This window comes from Cynoglossus semilaevis, chromosome Z, assembly GCF_000523025.1.
Source record: "Cynoglossus semilaevis isolate Cse_v1.0 chromosome Z, Cse_v1.0, whole genome shotgun sequence".
Classification (NCBI taxonomy): Eukaryota; Metazoa; Chordata; class Actinopteri; order Pleuronectiformes; family Cynoglossidae; genus Cynoglossus; species Cynoglossus semilaevis.
Window position 1 is genome coordinate 14,299,636 of NC_024328.1, and position 16,010 is coordinate 14,315,645.

The 16,010-nt window shown below is 41.6% G+C and overlaps 2 protein-coding genes across 4 annotated transcripts in view; one reads left to right on the forward strand and one right to left on the reverse strand.

The window, feature by feature from the left end:
* snx2 (sorting nexin 2) overlaps positions 1–8,615 on the reverse strand; it is a 17,026-nt gene extending 8,411 nt beyond the window's left edge. The window contains exons 1-8 of one of the 2 annotated variants that reach the window (XM_017043136.2): positions 8,250–8,615; positions 6,042–6,141; positions 5,467–5,621; positions 5,004–5,082; positions 4,772–4,815; positions 2,602–2,743; positions 2,021–2,099; positions 1,247–1,322 (exon numbers count right to left, since the gene is read on the reverse strand). In XM_017043136.2, coding sequence (XP_016898625.1) covers positions 1,247–1,322; positions 2,021–2,099; positions 2,602–2,743; positions 4,772–4,815; positions 5,004–5,082; positions 5,467–5,621; positions 6,042–6,141; positions 8,250–8,348 — 774 coding nt within the window. In that variant the 5' untranslated portion in view covers positions 8,349–8,615. Of the gene's footprint in view, positions 1–1,246; positions 1,323–2,020; positions 2,100–2,601; positions 2,744–4,771; positions 4,817–5,003; positions 5,083–5,466; positions 5,622–6,041; positions 6,142–8,249 lie in introns of both variants that reach the window. The other variant, XM_008336470.3, reaches the window with a different exon arrangement.
* rnf214 (ring finger protein 214) lies at positions 7,964–12,643 on the forward strand. Of its 2 annotated transcripts, XM_008336468.3 has the most exons (7): positions 7,964–8,310; positions 9,255–9,340; positions 9,538–9,776; positions 9,877–10,010; positions 10,095–10,323; positions 10,717–10,926; positions 11,662–12,643. In XM_008336468.3, the coding sequence occupies exons 2-7, from the start codon at positions 9,256–9,258 to the stop codon at positions 12,379–12,381; spliced, it is 1,617 nt and encodes a 538-aa protein (XP_008334690.1). In that variant the 5' UTR covers positions 7,964–8,310; position 9,255; the 3' UTR covers positions 12,382–12,643. The 2 variants fall into 2 exon arrangements, with proteins under 2 accessions (XP_008334690.1, XP_024908987.1); XM_025053219.1 differs by lacking the exon at positions 7,964–8,310 and having other exon boundaries at positions 9,067–9,340; positions 9,547–9,776.
* The last annotated feature ends 3,367 nt before the right edge of the window (positions 12,644–16,010 follow it).

A 16,010-nucleotide genomic window follows, 5' to 3' on the forward strand; every position in this document is an offset into this window, starting at 1 on the left:
GCGTGTGAGGGCGGGCCTCTGATAGCGCCGCAGATTTGCCACCGCTAATTTAGAACAGAGGGAGCAGCATGGGAACGCAGGGGTCTCTGGAGCCCTCACTGATGGAGGGGAGAGGGTAAATGAGCAGGGGGGTGGGGGGTGCGGAGGGTTAAATAGATTTCAATTGCTGTTGTGTCCCATTTGTATCCCTCCTCTCCTGCGCCACCTGTGGTTGTGTTTCATTAGGCGGCTGGATGGAGCGACATGCTCGGTCAAGCGTTCAAGTGATTCATCTGTTAAAGCGGTGACACAAAGCCATTTATTCTGATGCCTTCGCAACGCCGTCCCGAATTAAGCAGCAGTGGACAAGAATGTGAGGCTACGCCGCACGCTGCAGACCCTTAAACCTTGAGGTAGTTTTTAGATCAGGCCGTGGAACCTCGCACCAGGCTGTGGTGTCATCGAGGCGAATTTATGCTCAAGGCTACGTACGTCCTCAAAGCTACAGACGTCCTAAAGGCTAAGTACGTCCTAAAGGCTATGTACGTTCTAAAGGATACGTACGTCCTCAAAGATACGTACGTCCTCAAAGCTATATACGTCCTAAATGCTACGTACATCCTCAAAGCTACATACTTCCTAAAGGCTACGTACGTCCTAAAGGCTAAGTACGTTCTTAAAGCTACGTACGTCCTAAAGGCTAAGTACGTCTTTAAAGCTACATACGTGCTCAAGGCTACGTACATCCTTAAGGCTACGTACGCCCTCCAGGCTACGTACGTCTTCGAGACTACATTTGTCCTCAAGCCTACGTATGTCCTCAAGGCTACGTACGTCCTCAAGGCTACGTACGTCCTCAAGGCTACGTACGTCCTTAAGGCTACGTAGGTCCTCAAAGCTACATACGTGCTCAAGGCTACGTACATCCTCAAGGCTACGTACGCCCTCCAGGCTACGTACGCCCTCCAGGCTACGTACGCCCTCCAGGCTACGTACGTCCTCAAGGCTACGTACGCCCTCCAGGCTACGTACGCCCTCCAGGCTACGTACGTCCTCAAGGCTACGTACGTCCTCAAGGCTACGTACGCCCTCCAGGCTACGTACGTCCTCAAGGCTACGTTTGTCCTCATGGCTACATCCTACTAGCACATCTATGATGACGGGAACAGACAACACACAAAAAACATTGAGGACAAAACAGGAGAAGTAGAGCACTGCCCCCTAGGGAATGTATGGCTCAACAACCACATGTCGTCTTCTTACTCACATCCGAACTTTCCAAAAACTGCAGGACGTCCGGATCCTTCCGCAGGATTGGATGCTTCACCGTCCTCATCAGGTATCTACAGCGGAAAATCCAAACAAAACAAGTTGATGGTTCGACTCCTGGGTCACGTGACAGTAACATACTGGGGGGTTTCCCTCAGACCAGTGAGAGCCAGGCTCCTATTGGACCGTTCTACCTTCAAACGCAGATCTATATAATATTTAATTAAAAACAAATAAACTCGAGTGAATGTACCTGGAAAGGACCTGGAAGCACGGATTGTTTTTTTTTTTTACTTTTACAGCATACTTCTGTACAGTAAGCACAGAAATATATTTTTATTTTTGCGTGTGTGTGTAGAGTTCTGCAGCCTCATGATCTGTCACTATCTGACCTTCCTGTCAATCATAAAGTGTCAGTAAAGGTTAGGAGAATGTCAGCCCGGCCCACTTCTGACACCACCTCTCTTGCTCATCGAACACACACACGCACACACACGTGCGCACATTAATACAATGATGATTCTAACGTTTGTGCTTTGACCTCTTGACCTCAACAGTTCTGACTCGGCTGTTCTTCAGTCACACACACACAGACACACTTTTCACAGCATCACTGTACGACAAAATAAAAAATGTATAAAATGATATTTACAAGTTTTTTGGGGCTCCTGAGAATTTGCAGTAATGTGCATAAAATACTACGGTATGTAGTATTACTGTGAAACCCTGTAGCTTAGCTAAATACCTAGTGTGTGTGTGTGTGTGTTGTCACCTCTCCAGTGCCGACCTCCTCTTCTCTACAAACTCATTGGACGACTGGTCCTCCTTTCCCACCTTCACTTTAGTCATTCCTGCAAACAGTCAGAGGACAGACGTTGACGTCTGTAGCTTACAGATAAGGACCAAGGACGCTGTTAGCATTGAGGCTAACGCTGTGCTAATTATCTTCAATCACAGTCACATAGGAGCTAGGTGAGAATGTGCTTTGGCTACGTACGTCCCAAAGGCTAAGTACGTCCTGAAAGCTACGTAGGTCCTCAAAGCTACAGACGTCCTAAAGGCTACGTACGTCCTCAAGGCTACGTACGCACTCAAGGCTACATCCTACTATATCCTACTATAGGCTAACCCTGTGCTAATTATCTTCAATCACAGTCGCATAGGAGCTAGGTGAGAATTAGGTTTGGCGCCATCTATCACCTCCCATTTTACTAATTTCTTTGACATCAACCCCTCCAGCAGATGGCGCACTAAGCACCTGTCTATGTCACCGCCGCTGTGGTATACACAGTACTATGACCCAGTTAGATTTAAACACGTCTCCCAGAGGAACGTAGCCGCGCTCCAACTTACCCACAATGCTTTTCTCCGGCGCAGGTGGTACTATGTAGCCTACATGAAGATACTTGGAGGCGAGTTTGCTGTGCAGGCCCAGAAAATCACTGAAACGCCGCTTGACTGCGAACTCGTTTTGTTTGAACAAAGACATGGAAGTCTGAGGGAGAGAAACGGAGGGAAAAAAAACGGAGGGAAATGTAAACAACGCATGTTACACAGAGCAGACATGGGGACTTGAGTCTGAGACTTGGACTCGAGTCGCACTTAAGTCGCACAAAGACTTGTGACTTGACTTGAGACTTGCCCTCTAAGACTCGAAACTTGACTCGGACTTCGGTGTTATGACTCGTGAGTCGTGAATAAAGTCCATAATCAAGGAATTATCTATTTTATCATTTAACTCATTTCACTTTTTTCAATGTGTTTCCCAGCGTTATGGAAAAATCGCAGGCAGAAGTAGTTTCCTCCCTTGATATCGCGCGCTAAGGTTTGTAACGCATGCGTGCTGCTTCAAGTTTAGGTTTCATATCACAGTGACCATGGCGGCGGCAAGTCAGACTGGAGCGATTCCTTTTGTCATTGCATTTGCTTATAAAGACTTTGCGCAGGACATCCAGTAAGTGGACGGCTACTTGTAAGGAGTGTGGCGTTAAGATAAATGATGCTGGATCAACAACGTCGAACTTTCTCAGGCACCTCAGAACACACAAGAATAGGTCAGTGGGCAAAGGGAAATTGGGCTTGTATGGGAAGATAACGTTACCGTTAGCAAACTAATTCAACCACAGTTGTAGTCTGTTGGCTAGTTTTATAGTTCCCCTCCTCTGACGTTACCGATTTATTTTATACTTCAGGCCACTACGTTTAGCCGCAAGTAGCAGCCTGCGTGTGGCTGTTTTAGTTTAGACTAATGTTGTCACTGACATAACAGAAACGGAAACCTCTCCTTAAACAGCACGTAATGCATATGATTTCTTAGCCTAAAACGCTGTTCAGATGCTAGTATTTTTGTATAGAAGTTTGTATGTATCCTGTGGTATTCACAAAATACATTGATCAAGCTTAAAGCTTTTGTGATGTTTCTTCACATTGCACATGCACAGTACATTGTTTTGATCAACTTTGATGGTGTAGTGTGCAATAACATATTATAGGCCTATAGTACAGTACAGTACATACTTTTAATCCAAAACAACACAGCAATGCAGTATTATCCCGGATAGCGTCTAATATGAAAACTTTCATTTCAGCTATTTGAGACTTGAGACTTGACTTGGGACGAAAGACTTGGGACTTGACTTGGCATTGCCCCTCAAAGACTCGAGACTTGACTTGGACTTGGAAAAAGTGACTTGTGAACATCTCTGACAGAGAGAGAATCACATGACATTACAAAACCTTAAATACTTCTGTCAATACTAAGCCTCTTTATGGGAAAACTAACACGTTCATCTCCTGGGACACAAGACGGCGGCTTTTATACTGAAACTCTCCGAGGACTTTTATTTTGACAAGCATCAAGTGTTTTTTAATAGGTAAAGAATTTGGCAAAATAAAACTTATTTTGTAATTAAGTGCAATTAACATGTTTTTTTTCACCCTCTGCAACCTGGTACCAAATTACCCATGATGCAGTGCAGGGCCGAGGCCCAACAATTGGAAACCTCTGTTGTGTAGCGCACACGAGTAAAAATGTCACAGGTTTGTAAAAATGAAAAATAATTAAATTATGAGAGTTATGAGTTCACCACACGGGGGCGATGTTTGTGCAGACTACATGCAGATATATTTGCAGAAACAAGTGTTTTAATAGAAGATATATACAGAAGTATATATGTATACATATATACACATATATAGATAGATATGTGTATATATATTTATATACACATATGTATATACGTATATAGATAGATATATGTATATATATATACACATACAGTGGCTTGAAAAAGTATTCATACCACTTGAACTTTCCCACATTCTGTCACGTTCCGACCACAAACATAAATATATTTTATTGGCATTTTAGATAAAAGATCAACATAAAGCGACACACAATTGTGAAGTAGAAGGAAAATTATACATGACTTTAAATTGTTTTTAGAAATAAAAAACTGAAAAATGTGGCGTGCAAAAGTATATACATACAGATATATATATTAAGTAAAGTAAATATTCTCACCTTTGTCGTTACTTTGTAAGCCATGTACGCATTCATCCCGTCACCTAGAACACACAAATATTACAGGCAAATATTTTTTCTTTTATTTGAAATAACAAACACAGTTAACGACATGGGTTTCTGCAGTTCAAATTCAAAATCATTTATTTTTAAGGAGAGAAAAAGACAAATCAAATTTTAAAAAATTAGACAGGCTTCAGACACCAGGCAAAATCTGTCTTAGAACATTTTGCCACTTTCTCAGGGTCAGACACTGATATGTGCATGTTGAATGAATCGCTCTCTTCTTCTTCTTCTTCTTCTTCATCAATCTAGAGTAGGAAACACCACAGTTCTGAAACATTGGTTTTCTCTTTGTATTTTAGTCTAAACAAAAAAAAATCATCAACACACCACGAAAAATCAATTTCACAAATAGTATATGTAATGTGATAATATTTAATAATCTTCTCATTTAAATTTACTAAAAATGTACTCCTATTTAATTGAGGACATTGCTGATTTACTGGCAGGTATTGAAGAAAGACACTAACAAAGATCTTCTTCACCAGCTCTAATTTTTAGTTTTAATAACAATCTGCTGCCACCTAGCGGAATAGGATTTCATTTCTCCGCCTGTCAGGCATTGACGAACAAAGAAAAAGTATTTGCAATAAATGAATAACAGTTTTGGGACCAATTAGTAATCCCATTACCTCGTTGAAGGAGGACTTTATGAACATGTCATCGTGGCCGAGGCACGGGGTGATGACAGAAGAGGGAGGGGTGATGGGCGTGATGGCGGGAGACGGACCATCGGACAGCAGGATGTCCCTCTCTGGACTGTCCAACGACACCTCCTCTGTGGCCTCTACCACACAAACGTGTACAGAGACACCGTGATATACACATGATACATACATATCACATATATATATATATATATATAGACTTATATACATATATACACATATATACATATATAAATGTACACATATATACAGATATATACTGTACATATCTACATATATAGACTTATATACATATATACACATATATACATATATAAATGTACACATATATACAGATATATACTGTACATATCTACATATATAGACTTATATACATATATACATACATATATACATATATAAATATATACACATACATATGTACATATATATAAATGTACACATATACACGTATAAACAAATATACATATAGATACATATATACACTTATAAACATATATACATACATATATATTATAGGTGTTTGTGTGTGTGTGTACCTGCGAACAGGTCCTCCGGATCATCATCAAACAGCAGATCCTGTCTGGGTCCATTAGAGTTGGTACCGATGTCTTCTGCAGGTAAACTGGCTGGTCCAGACTGCACACACATATACACATATATGTCAGCTCACTGGGACCTCAGCAGTTTGTTTGACAAATCCTACAAAGTATTTCCGTCTCCTGTCTCTCTGTACCTCAAGTTAGAATTCCTCCAAACCGCCAAGATTGTCGACCTACTTAAACAAACGCTCACGAGGACGGCGAGGAGGAGATGCAGCCGCGGCCAACAGCCCAGAAGCTGCGTGAACACGTGGAGAGGAAATCCGTGCCGGAGGTTGAAAATCGCTGACACGCAGAGAAACGTAAGCCCAAACGTAAACGTAAGTAAGAACAAGAGCGTCTCAAACAAGAAGCTTGTATCGCGACAGAAAATACAAAATGTTAAATGACTAGGGGCGTATATTGGTAAGAATCTGACGATACAATACGTATCACGATACGATATATTGCGATGCTATAGGCACGACGATATATTGAGTTTTGTTTTTTTTCCCCACCAACGTAACTGTAGTCACAAGACCAAATAAACCAAAGAACAGTACCAGGACAGTACTTTAAAGGTACTCTTTTGGAGAAACACTCACTCGTGCTCTATTTTCTGTTTTATTTATTTCCAAAATGAGCAACAAAATGGTGTCACTTTTTTTTTTTTTTAAACACACTTGTTCTGTTTTGTTCTGTTTTTGTTCGGGTACAACTTAGTACTTTTACGTTTCACCAAACAGAGTTTCCTCACAAATGCAAATCCTTCATCGGTCCACGAAAAAAACACACTCAGCGATATTCTAGGAAGTGGAACACACACACACACACACTTGTTTTCATCATGTCAGCACTGCCTTCCTGAGTGTCACAACAGCATTCTTTAAAGACCTGTGTGTGTGTGTGTGTGTGTGTGTGTGTGAACTCTAAACTCAAGTTGTTTTTTGGTTGTTGTTTTTTCCCCCTAATATAATATTAATTAAATCACTTGTACTGCTAATCATACGTGTCAGCATCAACTGAACCTGAAGGTGGCACTAACCAACATTTTACCCCCAAAAAAGTCTTCTAGCTTTATGAGAGTGTCATTAGTCTCATTTATACACTTTTTAATGAAAATAAAAATAAAAAAACCTGTAAGTTTGTTCCCTGAAAAGTCTTGAGCTCTGAGGAGCAGTTAGTGCTAACAGTTTAGCATAAATGCAAAACTCACAAACCCACAAGTTTAGCAGTGGCTGTTTTACAGTTTTAGGCAAGTACACAGCACAAATACATGGCTGCCAGGAATTATGAGTAACCACAATGATTATTTTTGGAACCATTCAAATATCTGGTGAAGTTAAAATGAGTAGAAAACACAACAGTAGCCTGTTTTTCTTTTAAATCATCTTGTCTGCATTAAAATGGAATACCCTCAATTCCACATCTTCTGGAAAAGACTATAAAGTCCTGAGATCACGGGATAGTTTCAGGGCAAAGTTTAAATGATGACTGTTAAAATCTCGCATCGAAAAGCGAACTTTGAACCAATCAGGACATAAAAGACGTTTGTTACGTGTTTTTTTTTTTTTTTTTTTTTACTTAAATGTATACTTAAAGTATTACTACAATACCACAGAAGTATTAGCAACAACAGAATAGTCCTAAACTTTCAGTCTGGTATCAGTAGAAAATTCAAATAAAGCTTTAAAAGTTTCTTTTCTTTTCTTTTTTTTTTTTTTTTTTGGCTAAGAAACGTGTGTTCGTACAACGAAGTAAACACCGTGACGTGTTGTTTACATCCGTTTCTGTGTTGACACTGTTTTCACTTAATAAATGCGTACAAAACGAGGCCATTCTCGTGTTTTACCGATCGGCCCTGAACGCATCACCCTCACCTGCGTGACTGTCGCCTGACACAGAGCGGACACACCTGCTCTTCCCTTTTGTTTTACCTCCTCCCCAAAACATGACCCGGCTCGGCTCCTGTACCCGTCGCTGTGAAGGCCACCGTTATTCTAGCAGCTGCTTCGAGGGTGAATAAAACAAACACATCGCCCCTCCCGTCTCCCGTGAGTCTTTAACGGCTGACAGTTGGAAGCATCACGCCCTACCTGACGCTGCTCCCTTCGGCCTCCTCTTCATCCTCCTCCTGCTCCTCCTCATCATCATCATCAAACTCACCTCCTGTGTGGCGGCCGGCTCCGGGAACAGGTCCTCCGCGTCCTCTAGCTCCTCGAAGTCGGTATGCATCTGTCGAACCTCGCTGTCCGTGTCTGCCATGTTTCCCCGCTGCTTTGGGATAGCTGCGATGAAGCTAACCGACACCCACACCCACTCACTCTCGCTCACTCACGGCGAGAAAACTAGCGACTGTGACGGTGCTAGGGCAGGAGAGGAGGAGCACGGAGTCAGGAGGTTTTCCTGCTTCGTCATGTGACTACCGGGAGTTCTGATGGGAAACGGAGAGAGCGGGACGAAAAAGAAGATGGCTCACTCTGAATTTGTTTTCCCTCTTCTTTTTTTATTCATAAACGATAACAGAGAATGTTTATTTTTTTATTTTAATAAAACTACGTGTTTACAATTAAAATACTAAAAAATAAAATAATTAATAAATAAATAAAATAACCAAAAAATATTTTACAGTCTAATCGGACACATTGTGAACGTATAATTTATTTTAAGAAGTTTTGCCATGGAACATTTATAACAAAGCTAACATGCTAGCCTCCTAGTGCGAACAACCATTTAAGGAAGGGATATAAAATAAAATGTGTAACGTAAACACAGCCATGTATGCCAAAAGAAATGATTTAAAACTCGGTTCTTTCTGTTTGTATATATATTGAATTAGAGCGGGAATTTTTAAAATTAAAATAATGTTGGCGTTTCATTATATAATGCAGCGTAAAAAATCACAAATATCAACTTTTTATATTTCATAACGTATCTTTGGCGTTATTATCAAGCGACAAAAATGGTACGTGGACGATCTTTAGGGCGGAACTAGTGAGATGGGAGAGTCTCCGTCGGATCATATTGTACGACGGACTGAACCGAACCGTGATCGTTCTCCGTGATTCTTCTTTTCCCCCATTTTTAAAAATTGTTTTATTTTTATTTTTGTAGAATTAAACAAAATTGGCTGTTTAAAGGAAACAACATAAACCTTCGTTCTTCTGTTAGCATGGAGGCTAACGCGGAGGCTGAGCGGCGTCTGTCTGCGGAGGAGGACGAGCTGGAGTTCGAGTTCGACAACATGACTGTTAAAGGTAGAAACAGCGAATATTGTCGTTACATAAAAAAAAAAATCACATCTTTTGACACGAGAGAGTTGACTTTTCAAAACTTAAGTGTTTCCTTTTGTGTCAATGAAAATGAAACCAAACGGACTTAACTCAAACAAACACAAACTTTTAACTTTTATTTTTCGTATTACATTTTAACATACTGACGCATATAATCCTAGAATCCTCAGAACCTCTGCAGAACGTCCAGACCACTCAGACGGAGAGCGTGACACGGGACTCCGCTGTCAACACAGACCCAGACTGGGAGGGTCAGGTGGCGGCCATGTTGGAATCCAGCATCACTTTGTCGGAGCAGTACGAGCTTCTGAAGAAGGAGCAGAAGGAGGCGAAGTTGGCAGAGGAGAAAGCCAAACAACAACTGCAGAGGAAGAAGGAGGAGGTCGTTCGTAGCAACAAGGTGAGACTGACGCGCTCTGCCTCCATCTTGGATTTACCTGTGTCATTTACGCATTGCCTCTTTGAGACACTTCTCAAAGTCAAACTTCATTTTTTTTCAGAGTCTGTCAGAAAAACTGGAGTCTGTTCAAGTAAAACTGCAGCTGAACAACTCCAAACACGCCAAGAAGAAGTTCCTGGCCAAAAACCAAGAGTTGACGGCCGAGAAGAACCGAGCGGAGGAGGAGAAGAGCAGGTCCTGGTACCATCAGAAGTGTTGGCGTTTACTATCAGAACCTTTTTTTCTTTTTACAATCGTTCCCTCACTTTCCACCATCAGGTTGGCCAACGAGCTGGAGGAGAGCGAGAGGAAGCTGAAGGCTCTCACAGAGGAGCAAAACGAGGAGCAGTGCAGGTGGCAGGAGGAGCTGGAGGAGTTACGGCGGGAGATGCAGCTCGCCAGGAAGAAGGCGGAGGAGGCCGAGCTAGAGGCGTTGCAGAACGAGAAAGCCGCAGTGGAAAAGCAGCGGGACGTCGCCATGACCCACATCGAGGCCTGGTACAAAGAGGTACGTAGATAACTGAAAGAACCGAAGGCTGTGATTGGATGTTTGGAGTTTTAAATATAAACCTTAATATGAAACAGCACGGTTGTTGGGTGGTTTGAGCTCTTGCCTTACATCAAGAAAGTCACCAGTTTGAAACCCAGTATAAACGGATGGTCTTCCTGTATGAATTTGCTGCAGATTGAGGCTAGGACATGCATGAGCAAGCTGTGGCTCGGGGGTCGGATGTGGCCCGTTTGGCTTTTTTAATCCGGCCCGCCAAACTTGTCCGAATTATGTCATTGGGTCAGGAATGATGATGAGGTTGTTGTTGTGAATATTGTCTGCGAGTCTCCTGTAGTCTTCACAGCTCCACGGTCTGTGCTGTCCAATCACACGTGTCACTGTCTGTCCTAGCTGAGTCAGTATCTGGACACGCTGCGGGAGGAGTTTCCTCAAGGGTATCCTCACGAGAAGCAGCGGTGGGACAAAATGGAGGCCGTGGTCCGGAGAAACCAGCACGAGCTCCAGAGCCGCTTCCAGGAAGTTCTGCAGCAGCTGCAGAATGGTCGGGAGTTAGAGACCCTCCCCAGGATCAATGTCCCGTTGCTGCCGCAGGTCCCCACGGTACGGCACATTCTCTGACACTGTAAAATTAAACGTGTGGTGAGAAATGCTGAAATTTTGGATTAGGTGTTAAGGAAGAAATGTTCCGGTCTGTGGCCGTCACATCAACGTCCCCAGAGATCAGGTTAATCTGACCTAATCTAATCTGATTTCATCTAATCTAAACCAATTCAATCTGATCTTCTCTAATCTAGTCTAAACTAATCTGATTTAATCTGATCTAATCTAATCTGATCTAAATTGATTTAATATGATCTAATCTGGTCTAGTCTAAATTAATCTGATTTAATCTGATCTAGCTAAACTAATCTGATTTAATCTAAACCAATTTAATCTAAACCAATTTAATCTGATCTAATCTAATCTAATCTTTTCTAAACCGATTTAATCTAACCTGATCTAATCTCTAAAATAATCTGATTTAATCTAATCTGATCTGATCTAGTGTAAACTAATCTGATTTAATCTAATCTAAACCGATTTAATATGATCTAATCTCGTCTAAACTAATCTGATTTAATCTAAACTGATTAAGTCTAATCTGATATGATCTAGTGTAAACTAATCTGATTTAATCTAATCTAAACCGATTTAATCAGATCTAAATTTATATGATTTAATCTAACCTAAACCGATCTAATCTGATCTAATCTAAACTAATCTGATCTAAACCGATTTAATCTAATCTGATTTAATTTAATCTAAACCGATCTAATCTTTTGTCACCGTCTACAGGCTGACCTCAGGTTCAGTCAGGTGATGCAGACCTTCCCTCCAGCTCCTCATCCGGTCCAACAGCCCGTCCCTGCACACAGATACCCACACTTCCATCAGGATCAGTACCAGTTCATGCACCAACCCCAGTACCAGCAGTACTACCAGCACCCGTCACCTGAACAGTACTTGGTACCGCAGCCTCTCCACCAGCTCCCGCCACACGTCAGACCCCCGCTGAGTGTGACTCCTCCCTCCAGTCTCTCCCCCTCCCCCTCCCCTCCCGTTCAGCCAGTCCACCCTGGTGGTACCAGCGGCAGCGCCCCCACTGGTACACTACAAAAGGTCCTGGAGAGGCTGAGGGCTCGTTACCCGCAGTACAACGAGGACCAGCTGACCCAGCTGCTCCGGCAGGTGAAGAATTCCCGAGGCACTTTAGCCGGGATGTCTGTGAAGGAGATCATCGAGGAGGCTGGACTCATACTGTCCAGGTCCACCCCTGGAACCAGCGGTAGGACCACCACCCCAGATCCAAACCAGGGGAACCATGGGAACCTGGCAGCCGGCGGAGGTGGAGGTGGAGGCGGGGGGGTCTGTAAACCCTGCCTGGTCTGTCAGAACCCTGTGAGTCCCGACAGCCTCCACCCACTCAGCTGCTCCCACACCATCCACAAAAAATGTATCCAGGTGTGGCTGAGTTTCAGCCTGGACAACTCCTGTCCCTTCTGTCCGTCCAAGTGAGGGACAGCATCTCCCTTCGACATAGAGTTTTGTTATTATAATGGTTTGAACCAAAGATTCGACGATTGCACATCATGATGTGAGTGACCGGAGCCAAGGCTGGCTAACGCTAACAGCAGGCTAACTAGCAACTAGACAGTTGTTGCTGCAGTCACAGTTAAACATGTTATGATAATATTTATATTTTTTCACTAATGTGTAATTATTGTCAGTTTGACGTCCAAATACAGTTCAAAAGTTCAATAAAATCAAATTCGCGAACCAGGATTTCAATACGATTTTTTTTTTTTTAAATTGCGAATTTGAATTTTTGTCATAATCGATCTTCCCCTAACGTGAAGTAATATGATGTTCCTCAACAGGAGGACATTTCGGACCGGCGGCGCTCTTCTCCGTCAACATGTGTGCGGGTTCAAATCCTCCATCCACCCCGACCCTAACGATATGTTCAAATGATTCTTTTTATAGGACTTTTGTCTCTCGTCCTACTGCTGTGTTTCCCTTCTCTTCAGAGGGGCGGGGAATGTAGGGGGTCGGGGGGTCTGTAGTCAGAGTCCCGGTCTCATAGATCTGAAAGTGAGCGTCTCCAGGGCTCGGCTGCATTAGTGATGCTCCGCCGTGTCTCCAGTGGGTCTGCGGGGACGGCTCTAATGTTAGCGTGATTTACACACCGCTGGACAAACAAGCGTCATTACCACAGCCAGTAAATGCTGGTTTAACCAACTGCTCCCAAAGTGGGGTCTAGGGACCCTCGAGGAGGGAGGCTCAAGGGGCCCCTTGGCAAAATGAGAGGTTTTTATTTAGCTATTATTTTCAAAGAGAAGCAGCAGAAAATGAGCGATCAGAGGTTCGACTCTCGCACACTAACCAATAGCTGACAAACGAAAACCCGCCGAATTTTTTACGAGGCTCGCGTGAGTCCAGGATGATTGACGGACCCGGCGAGGACGACAGAAAACCAGAACCTTATTTCTAACAGTGTAAAACATCTGAGTGAAGTGTGTCATCAGAAGGCGGAGGGTTTGATACCAACCTGTCCTCCAAAGGGTCCCCGAACCCAGGTTGGTTTGTGAAACACTCCTGTGAAAGGACAAAACAGAAGTGTTCATGTCAACGATTTGTTTGTTTACAATAATTCAATTTCAGGACATGACTACAAGTACTATAAAGTCATAAATACGCAAAATTATATTACAATAATACATTTAGTGACGTTTTTATCCAAAGGGCCTTAAATTTTGAGCCAGTTAATCAACAATCAATCTACAGTAAACATACAAAAATACATAAATAATAATAAATAATGAATAGTAAAAGTACCATTGTAGTCATAGAGTAAGAAAAATAGTATAAATAATAATAATAATTGCTTAATAGAAAATACCGGTTAGCAAATGTAGCACTAGCTCTACTAACTTAGCCTAAAGTGACCTTAAATTTAGCTCAACAAAACCGCGAATATATTTATAAATAATAACTTTAAAGACAATATACACAAGCACCGCTACAACTGACAGAAATATATTTATAGCTAACTAATTGACAACCACTTAGCGTGAGTTTGGAGCTATCGTTCGTAATGCTAGGCTATTCCGCTTAGCATTACAAGATGCATTTCGAGTTAAATAAGTCAGTACAATTTTTAATATAAGAATAAAAAGAATAAAAAATAGTTAGCTAACGTCATTTTTGATTTTTTTAGCGTGAGTTTGGAGCTATCGTTCGTAATGCTAGGCTATTCCGCTTAGCATTACAAGATGCATTTCGAGTTAAATAAGTCAGTACAATTTTTAATATAAGAATAAAAAGAATAAAAAATAGTTAGCTAACGTCATTTTTGATTTTTTTTTTTTGCCAGTTGTTTGTAATCTTTGGGCAATTTTGTTTTCTAAAAAATCTAATGTATTTTTATCCAAAGCGCTTTAAATTTTGAGTCAGTCAATCAACAATCAAGCTACAGTAAACATACAAATTACATAAATTATAATAAATAATAATAAATAGTAAAAGTACCGTTGTAGTCATAGTAGGACATAGAATAAAAAAAATAGAAATATATTGATAGCTAACTAATTGACAACCACTTGGCGTGAGTTTGGCGCTATCGATCGTAATGCTAGGCTATTCCGCTTAGCATTACGAGCTACATTCCGAGTTAAATAAGTCAATAAAATACAAATATATAGCTTATAGCGTAATTAAGTTATACTATTACCTTCTGTGTCATTTTCAAAAGTCTCCTGTTTAATTTAAACCAAGTTTTTTGAAAAAAAAATTAAATCGTTCACGTCCTGTAAGCATCTGCGCAAAAACAAAAACACTTTTAGTTGAAAGTTTATGAACAGTCCGTTGTTACGTGGCCTTTAAAAGTGTTTCCCTTCTCATTTGTTGTCGAGCTGGAAACCTCTGCTCTGAAAATATAAATTTGTTGTAACTCTGGAGAAATCGGGAGGAGGGAGAGAGAAAAAAAATCAATCATGTGTTTGAATGTAACACTTTTGTTTTCCTGACATTTTACAGAAGCTCATCAACGATCGGCCTCGTCTCGAGGGTCACTCAAATACTGAGGAAACTGCGCCCCCTGTCAATTACACAGGCAGGAAAATTAAAATAAGACAGCGGTTTACTTCAGGTTATTCATGACGTGTGTGTGAGGGCGCCCCCCCCGAGACGAGCAGAAACGCCCTAACGAGGCAGCGTTTCATGCTCACAATTAACTACATCGACAAAGTGACAACGGAGTTAAATGCCAAACGGTTGCTGAGAATGTGAACGCGTGCCTCAGCTTAGCCACTGTAATACTGCCTCCTGGTGGCCTTAATGGGGAAAGGCAGGCACCACAGAAGCAGAGTTGGTTAGTCCAAACGGTTCTCGCCATGTTGGTGCCCACGACGATATTACGTTGAGATTAAAACAAACATTTTTTTTAAAAAAGTACAATGAATATTTAAAGTTTTTTAAGTTGTTTTTATTATAAGAATAAAAAGGAAATAGCTAGCTAACGTCATTTTTGATTTTTTTTTTTGCCAGTTCTTCGTAATCTTTGGGCAATTTTTTTTTCTAAAAAATTAAATGTATTTTTCAGGGTCTTTAAAAGACCTTAACATTATAACTTCTAGCACAGGATTTTATTTACAAATTTCAATCTAATGAAGCCGGTGCTAAATGCTAACCCTGGTTTTCAATAGTGAATCGGTTCCATGAATCAGTGACAGTGCCATAAAAAATCAAAAAAAAATCACTGCTGTCAAAATGTCATCGTGCAGCTCCACTCGCTTTTCTAACAAGGTCACGGTGTCAAATATGTTAGCTTTACGGCTAACAGGTGAGAATGATGGAGTGACAGCCGCGGGTAAAATCACAGACGCAGAAGTTCGACCACGTTTTAGACCGTATCGTCACGCAAACACTTTGTCCGTCGTCTCGTCGCAGACGCCAGAATGCAGATGCGGCGTTTCGACCCGCATGTTAACGAAGCGGTGACATGGCCCCTCCGCGGAAGAGGAATGGTGTTTATCATCCGGCGTTGGCAGCTTTTCACGCCGAGGCCGTCCAATTATCTTCTTTTTTTTTTCTTAAAGGTTGTATTTATTAGTATCTATCATCGATGTCGTTACATCAATTAATGC